This window comes from Cyprinodon variegatus, unplaced genomic scaffold (assembly GCF_000732505.1).
Source record: "Cyprinodon variegatus isolate N-32 unplaced genomic scaffold, C_variegatus-1.0 Scaffold934, whole genome shotgun sequence".
NCBI classification, from domain to species: Eukaryota; Metazoa; Chordata; class Actinopteri; order Cyprinodontiformes; family Cyprinodontidae; genus Cyprinodon; species Cyprinodon variegatus.
Window position 1 is genome coordinate 133,249 of NW_015151387.1, and position 9,577 is coordinate 142,825.

At 37.8% G+C, this 9,577-nt stretch overlaps 1 protein-coding gene across 1 annotated transcript in view; it reads left to right on the forward strand.

The window, feature by feature from the left end:
* The window catches only part of crabp1 (cellular retinoic acid binding protein 1), a 42,487-nt gene extending 39,751 nt beyond the window's left edge, over positions 1-2,736 (forward strand). Inside the window, exon 4 of the mRNA XM_015398423.1 lies at positions 1,375-2,736. Within this exon, the coding sequence (XP_015253909.1) occupies positions 1,375-1,425 (51 nt within the window). The 3' untranslated portion in view covers positions 1,426-2,736. The remainder of the gene's footprint in view (positions 1-1,374) is intronic.
* Positions 2,737-9,577: the final 6,841 nt, after the last annotated feature.

Sequence of the window (9,577 nt, forward strand, 5' to 3'; positions counted from 1 at the left end):
AGTGATGCTTTAAATATTGATAAACAGCATCTAGTGCATGTAGTGCTTATAAGATTTGTATTAATGTAGCAAGAAATGCTGATGTTCTCTTTAAATAAAATGAGCCCTGAAGCTGACATTAAGCATAAAAAAGAGCATGCATATTTTTGCAAAGGACCAATGAAACTGAAGCATAGTGTCCTTACCAAAGTTGAAATCAAACCTACGCCCTTGTTCCAACCCTTCTGTTGGATTATGTTAAATGGTTTCATTGGGTTTTGATGATTTTTAAAAATTTGGAATGTGTTTCATCTTCTCTGGAAAACCAAAAATATCACAGACTCATGTTTGTAGATTATTTATAACTGTTTGTAGCATTCTCTGTGTGAAGTGGAACTAGGGAAGCCAAGCAAACGGTGTTTGAATGAGAATCAGAACCAAGGCAGGTTACAGATGCAGAGAAAGCCTTACAGTTGAAGAGGCTCAGCCTGAGCCCTGCATTTGGAGCTGCTATAACAATGCAGTGGTTTCATTGTGTGTGGCAGTTCATGCTGTAAGTGGGACACATTTCCATAAGATCTGCATAATGTGTGTAATTGGTTTAGTCTGGTAGCATTTTAGCAGTAAAGTGGGGTGGGATTTCTGTTGAGCTGCATCGACCTGAAATAATACAGAATTTTACAAAGACCAGGAGCAGACTGACTTTAAATAAGACAAAGTTTTATTTCAGATATAAAACAAAATTTTGTTAATTGATATGCTTTGATGTCATCTAGTAAAGTTCCCACACCATCCACTGTACTGAGACTGCCCTGATAATTGATCGATTGATTTACTGACTTAACAGAAAATGTATTATTACATCGGCTCAGATAGTCAAAAAGAAGGTGAAGGTGCCAAGAAAAAAAGGTGCATGCATATATATGTGCACTAGTTAAAGTTTCACTTGAAGAGATTTTAAAGTTGCATCATCTGCTTTGTAGGCTGCTTTGCAGACAGTTATGCATTATGTGTGAGCTGCCCATGATGCAAAAACAATTACCGTATTTTCATGACCATAAGGCACACCGTACTAAAAGGCACAGTCTCAGTTATGTGTGCCATTACTGTATTTAACACACACATAAGGCGCACCGGATTATAGGGTGCGGGGTTTATATACAGGTGCATGTCCTCTACTACGTTTAAATGCCTCTACTGCGTATTTAAAAATACAGCGGGAGCAAAACTGAGTATGTTTGTGCTTTATTCATGTATTTATTACAAAGTATTAATCAAACCTGGAAGCTGGCCGTGAGACAGACACTTACTTCAGCTTATTGTTGGTGTCGATTTACACTTTTGAGGACATGAACAAAGCAAAATCCTGTTTATTTGTGTGTTTTTTCCTTGCAGACATTTGGTGCAGATGACGTGGTGTGCACAAGGATTTACGTTCGTGAGTGAGGCAGTGCAAACCTTCACCTGGACAAAGCTCATGTGAATCTCTTCTGCTAACTCAACAATTCATTCGCCAAGTTTCCTGTGAAAACTTAACCTCTTAGCATCAACTATAATAGTCTTTACATGTGATAGTGTCAGTTTTCTGGTTATTCGTTGTTATCATTGTATCCGCAGTGCAGTAGCTAGCTCTTTCAGTGTCCATACCTGCAACCAAGCTATGATAATGTAGGATTTGGTCTTCGGCTGTTTAAATCAAGTGTTCATGTTTGATGAAAGAAAGCAATAAAACATACATGGAACCAATTATATCAAAAATCATTGTTTATGTGAATGTATGTTACAGTTGTTATGTCTATCCCTTTAATTGTGATGGGAAGGAAATGTTTTATTTACTACAACTTGTATATTGCATTAGTTTTGGAAAGACAGTCTATAGGGCCATTGACAGTATACATTCTTCTAGAATCTTTGCTTTTTGACTTTTTCAGCTGCAAAGTTTTACCCAAGTCAAAACTAACCAATTATTAAAATATTTAGTAATAAATAAAGTAGTAAAGAAGGAAATTTCCTCATTTTAGAGGAAAAGAATTTAAAAGAAGTTTTGTGAAGAACTAAAGGCATATTTTCGAGTAAACTATAGTAAGACTATGATACTTCTCATTTATACTGTTACAGCAAACAAGAACAGTATATTAATCCATCCGTCCATCTTTTTCCGTTTATTCCGGGCCAGTGCAGCATATGGAAGGAATGCAGGGTACACCCTGGACAGGTCCCCAGTCTCTCATTGGGCAACATAGAGAAGACATGCAACAATGCACATACACACACCCCTACACAAACAAACACAACTTTAAACAACTCAGTTAACCTAGCAGATATGCTTTTGGACTAAGGGAGGACAGGAAGACATGGTATGACATGTATATTTACGTTAGTTTTAGTCCCATCTTAGTCATTACGATATGTGATAGTTTTAGTCGGTTTAAATCAGCTGAAACTTAACAAGGATTTAGTCTAGTTTTAGTTGGTTTTATGTTGCAAAAACTACCAGCCTGCAGCTCTTTCCTAGATTCTACAATAGATGGGTATAAAATGCTGCCATGCGGTTCATCATTGCTGTTGGGCAGAAAACTTTGATTTACAGAATTCAATCAAACCTTTTTAGGAATTAATGCCTTACTTTATACAAAAGCTTCTCACAAAATCTGTGAAAATAGCAGATCTAGTTCAACAAATCATATTGGTTAAAATAGCAGACAGACAAGCAAACAAAATGTACAATAAAGCAATGGTTTTAAACATAAAAGGTTTCCATCGTAAAGCAAACATTTCCTAATCTACTATGAATTATGCATTACACACAGATCAATAAAATCTTCATTGCTCCATAAAAAGCAAACATTCTTCTTTCTACTTTGACAATTTTGGGTTTATTTCTAAGAATTTGCCCCTTAGTTACCACTGCTCAAGGGTCAACATAGATTTAAATTCAACATTGAAATATTTAACGGAAACAGAGAAAATGTTTTAATGCCAATACAGACTTGTGAGGAGACCCCGTTACAGCAGAAGCTTTTGTCACAGTATATGATGGGTCACAGATTTTGTTGTAACACCGGTATAATGTCATCATACATATTATATCATTATTGTTATTATTATCTCATCTGATTTAATACTAACAAGACTAATCACTACAATATTTGGAGCTACAAATAAAACAACATAATAAATGAACATTAAACAGGTGGTTATCTCTTCCTCCATCATTCTCAGATTATGTAGATCTTGTCTCATTCAGTTTTCCTTTTAATTAATTCAGTTTATTTATATAGCGCCGATTCATAACACATGTCATCTCAAGGCTCTTTAGAGTTCAACCAGATCATCCAGTCAAATTGATTCAAAGTTTTCTATCTAAGGAAAACCAGTTCATTGACTCATTGACTCAAATACAATCCCTCACACTAAGCATGCTTGTAGCGACAGTGGAGAGGAAAAACTCCTTTTTAACAGGAAGAAACCTCCAGCGGAACCAGGCTCAGTGTGAGCGGCCATCTGCCGAGGCCGACTGGGGTTCAAGGAGACAGAAGCAGAGATACAAAAAGCAGCTGTAAAAGGCGGTCCCATCCAGGAAACACACAGCCAGGCAGACGAGCTCCGAGCCAGCTCCCATGTCAGAGGATGAAGAGAGCACATCCAGCCAGTCACGGTCAGAGAAACAGGACTACACTGAAAAACAGGCCAAGCTCCAAGATCTAGAAACAAAGGTGTTGATGGCAGCAGCACAGCTGATATTTCTCTACAGGGTGGTGTCACAGCCAAACAGGAACAGACGAGGCAAAGCTACTCTGAGGAAAAGCAGAGAGAGCATAACTATTTTATTGTCTCTTTGTTTTTTTCATGACAAACTTTCATATATCCAAACTGAGTGGTAGAAACTAGGACCCAATATTCAGACAGACAGACAAGGACGATTGTTAACGCTGGGCTTCAGCGGGGCAGATACTCTGCCGAGATACCGTAGGAAACACAGGTCAGAGACAGGGATGTCAGGCTGATTACGATTTGGAGCAAAAGTCACTGACCTGATTTAAAGTTCAGTTCATCGTTTGCAGCTGTGGCTGCTTCCAGAACCCTGAGTGAAGATAAGCTGATGCCAGCCAAAGCTGAAGGAGCAACAGTGTCCGTGAGGGGAAACTAAGCAAAGGTCAGTGAAACATTCTACAGAAACCAGGAAAAACAGTAAAAAGCCAAAAACCGACAGAGCAGACAGGGGCAAGGCAAAAACTCGAATCAGAAAACAGGTCAGAATCAGAATCACAGAAAAACTCACTTGATCGCTAGAGTTACTCTCACAACAGGTCGATTAATCTGGAACTGATGGCAGGAAATCAAACGGCATAAATAGCTGCAGGGACCAGGTGAATCAGATTGGCGGTAATCAGCCGGTGAAGCCAATTAGAGCGGGGGTAGATGGAAAAGCAAGCCTTTAGCACCAAACCATGACAAAAACGTATAACTCTATTTAAAGGACAGTGAAGCCATCACCTGTCCTAAGCTTCTTCTAATTGGCTAGTTCTCGCTGCCTTTAGCGATTACGTTGGTTAACTGTAGGCATGATGAGCCGTGAGTCAAGCAGAGAAGCAGAGAAGGGCGGTTTTTGCTGAGGTTAGTATGACTCACATATTTAATAATATCTAAAGGCTTACTTTAAATGGTACTCCTTTAGGATTAGCAAAGAATCTGTGATATGAAGTAAGCTAGTGAAACAACACTTCTATTTCCTAAGTACAAACATCCTTGTGAATTAACATTAGCCAGCAGCTGAGCTAATGTTATCAATGCTATCCCGTACAGCCTAATGTCGATGACCGCTTTGCCCCCCATCCCCGTCGGACAAGAAGCTGTCAGTGAAGAGGAAGGTGCCTCTTCGCCCTTAGCCAAATATGTCGGTACAACTTTGGATGATCACATCAACTACACTAGGTGGGTGTTTGCCATTTTTATTGTTGAACCCCGTAAATTATGTTAATAACATTTCAGGGCTCGGCAGTACTTGGTTAGGAGAATATGTCAATTTTGATGTGTTGTAAACGCATTTTTATGTTAAATATTGTTATGCGAGATACTGTTTTATTGAATAATTTGAATGATGAATTCTACTCATCATATGTATATATGTCTAATGATCTACACTAAAATAGAGTTTTAAATCTAAGCTGAAATATAAACAAAGATGTCAAATTCACATCTAAAATGTATTTTTTAAATAAATGTTTAGAAAATAACTGAAACAGCATGTTATTGTTAGCCTTATCTGTATTTCATATTCATGGAGGCTGCCTGAGTGACCAGTAATACCAGCAAACTGGTCCTGATTTAGTAACGTTGATTTTAATTGTGGCCAAACTGTTATGAATCAGCTGTTCAAAGAGACGGTTTACAAAAGGAAGTACTGACCTACTTAGTGAGAGAATAGGTGTCATCCCTGTGGATGGACTCCGGATTAAGGAATAGTTCACTCACATCTCTCACTAGTCTGTGGGTCAGCGTTTTTTTTTATTTCATATTTCTTCCTCCCTGAGATCAAATAGCAGCAATTAGATGATAATAACAAAATATTACAAAGGAATGTTTTGGTAAACTACATAGAGCAGTCTTACATGTCATTGTTTCTGGGCGGCATTAAAAAAAAATAAAGAGTGCAACTATACCCACTTCTCCAGGGACCACCACACTACTGCTTACAAGGAGCTTTCGATCATTCTGTTTAATTTTATCTGAGTCTATTTACTCATGCCAACCTCAGCCAATGGTATTCTCTTACTTTTGTTGATTAGCTTGGTTTATGCTATATTTTAGGTCATCATCTTTAGTAAAACCAAACATAGGCATAGGCACCTCTGTAGAGAGGTGCAGCAGAAGGCGCTATGTTTTAAAGTGGTTTCTGAATAATCAGAGTTACGTGGATAAAGAGGTATCAAAGGAAAAAGAACTTAAAACTGGCAGTATTTCCACCTAAGAGGAGAGTTACATGAGGAATAAAAAAATCAAAAAAGTAAATACAAACATCTGGTCCATTCAGTCTTCTCTGGCTTCTTCCCTCTCTACATTCTTTTCTTTCTGGCGCTCGTCTGACTTCTGTCTGCTTTCTGCTTCTATATAGATTTTTTCCCTTCTCTTCAACTAGTCTTCTAGTTTTCCTCCACTTTCATTCAGTCTTCTTTCTCTCTCCTCTTCTATCAATCTTAGACTATTCTAAAACAGAGACATGAATCAACAACAGTTCCAAAAAAATTTGAATGTGCAACAGCAAACATATTATTATCTTTATCATCTCATCGGATTAAATACTAAAAATGCTTATCATTCATTTTGGATCATATTTGAAGCTAGAAGCAAAAACAGCCTAATAAGTGAATGTTAGATAGGTAGTTGCCTCTTAATCCATCATTTTCAGATCACGTGGATCATGTCTGAGTTTTCCTGTTACTGACTTGTATTTTTCATGAGAAATGTTCTTATCTCCAAACTAAGTAGTAGAAAAGCACACCTAAGCCTAGAAGTCTATGCTTATAAATTACAACCATAAATCAGAAAACAACTTATAATAACTAACTTTCTTAAATATAAACTAAAGGTCATCAAACAGTTCTGAAACATCTTTAACCACCATACCAGATTAGGGCCTTACAAGGAGTTTTTAATCCGAGTCAAATTTTTGTCATACCAGCAGTAAAAGGTGGTTTTGTCTTACTTCTTTTTATTGGTAATTTTTTTAACTGGACATGATGCAAACATTTATTACAGGATCAGCTCAGTCCAAATAAAACAAATCGATTACCATACTCACTATAACACAGGGCAGCTCCCCATCAGTTGTGTCAGAATGTGATAATGAACTTCCGCTTTTACTTATTATAATAAATATGTAAAGATAATCTGTACACAAGGAGAAGCTGTGAGTGAAAATATCAGTAATCAACAATTTCCAGCAGGTTTGGGGTTAACAACTACGTCTTTTTTTTCCCAGACTGATGTGGTTTTAATGTGTGTAGTTTATCTTAAAGTTTGGATGGCTAAAAAGTGCACTGAGTATATGCCAACTGATTGGTGTAATCAAAATTATTGGAAGCAAAAACTATTAAACAGATTCTCCTAACAGATCTGATGTAATTGGCTTTATGATATAGACTGTACCAGAAAAACAGGATAGAATGTAATCCAGAAAATAACTACAAAAGAGGTTCTTATTGGCAACTCAGTAAACACTTCTGACCACCTTCCAAAACAAAGGAGACTCCTTTGCCTGTTCTTCCTCTTACATTCTCACCAGATTTTTCCAGGTGATTTCTTATTTTCTGTTCTTTTTTGTTTTTACTATTTTTTTTTTTCTGCAGGATTTAGATTCAGCAGCTGTGCTGGATTTCTGGCTGGTCATATCAGTCTTGGGCTGTCAGAACATCTGCCCTAATCACTATATAGGGCACTATATAGTGATAACGCCATTTTAGATGAGTGTCCGAATGTCTAGTGGATGAAAAAGTAGTGGACTCAAAATTTTCCTCAATGTACCTTGAACAGTAGTGGTCCTCCTTGCTCACTTGTCAACCAGATATATCCCAGAATACATTCAGAGAACTCTTCTCACAAAGCATTAAGGGATTTGTTGTCACAGTGGGCCGCTGTCGGGTACAAACAATAGAGATGGAGCAGGCATCGTGCGAGGAGGCGGAGTTACATGACCAACTGGGAGCGAAGAGTAGCCATCAACTGTCCGAACAGTCAGTTAACTAAGTTCCCTATACAGTCCATTGTATAGTCCCTGCTCGATAAAGTGATTGATGGATTTAGAGATTAGGGTGGACGTTCGGACACAGCCTTGGTTTGACATTATGTTTCAGAGATGACCTATGACCCTGTTCGCAGACCTCGTGATATCCTAATATCAAAACAGTGTTTGTTTTGAAAGCAAAACAAGCATGATCCAGTTAAGACCTTGGGCTGTATGAAATAAAGCTTTCAAAAGACTGGGGAGTTTCTGGAAAACTTTGAAGTTTTCCAGAAAGAAGGATTTTAACCATTGTTTGAGTTCAGGGTTGTGTTTGTGTGAAGTGTTAAGGATGTTTGGGTTTTCTCCTGCGGTGATTTGGCGAGTGGCGAAGTACACCCCAAAAAAATCACTAGTATATAACAGGGCAACACAGAAAAACTCAAAATGTGTTCAAATACACACACATATACATGTACAAACATATTCCAGGACTGTCTAATGAGACCAGCATATTTCTGAACCCTGGGAGGACACCATTGTATCCCAGGATCTCTTCATGCAGATATGTCCACGCCACAATTTAAGATCCATCTTTCTGAAGACCAACATTCAGAACAATCTAAACTATCTCTCCGATAAAACAGCAGAAAGCTAAACATTATATAAAATATGTAATCCTTTCTTAATTTATTAATTAGACACAAAGATAAACAACCAAACTAACTAACAAATAAAAGTAAAGGAAAACCTTAAATGTAAAAGAGATGGCAGCCTCCTACAAAAAACACTGACACCATTTAGAAAAAAAATCTAAAAATTGATCATGTGATATGGGGATACCATGCCTGAAAGACAAAGATTTGTTTAGTTCAGGAACCTTACAGAGACATCATTATCCAATTCTGCTGACAATACTCTGACAGAGCTGAACAAAAAACAGCTTCATGGTTAGAGCTGAGCGATAAGATCATGAAAACCAGTTGGTAATAACAAGCTTCCCATTGCAGCTGTGTCTGATATTTAGTTTTATTTTAACACAAGGCAAAAACAGATCATAAAAGAGCTTCTTGTTCTCATGGTTCAAACTGATACGGATATATATGAAGGCATTATTATGTTTTGAAAATGTAGTTTGGGATTTGATGGGGAATGGGAGTAATGTAGAAAGTTGGAAAACATAGCTGATGTGGGGCACCAACGGGCTTATCATGTGAAGGCTGACAAATTAGAAACAACAGACACAGAAGCGCTCTGCTTTTCATGATCTGTCTGACCCCTTTTGCTTCAGCAGTCTTTCTATCTGGACACCCGGTTACATTTGTCTTTGGATGGATGTGCTGTCTTCATCCTCTGACATGGGAGCTGGCTCGGAGCTCGTCTGCCTGGCTGTGTGTTTCCTGGATGGAGCCGCCTTTTACAGCTGCTTTTTGTGTCTCTGCTTCTTTCTCCTTGAACCCCAGTCGGGCCTCAGCAGACGGCCGCTCACACTGAGCCTGTAAAGTGCCTTGAGATGACTTGTGTTGTGAATTGGCGCTATAGAAATAAACTGAATTTAATTGAATTGAAACTAAATCTGTGCTGCTTACTGTTTTAACAAGAAGGTGACCAGATGAATTCTCGGAGAAGTACCTTTTATGCAAAAAACCTACAAAAGAGCAGGACTAACAAATAGCTTTTTTTTTAACAAAAGGATCGATAATTGAGCTCAAATTATTTAAGAGGTTAATCCAAAACAGAGGTGTGAAGTAACGAAGTACAAATACTTTGTTCCTATACTTAAGTACACTTTTGAGGAATCTATACTTTACTCCATTACTTATTTTTCTTCCTACTTCTGACTTCTACTCATTACATTTTCACACAAGTATCTGTACT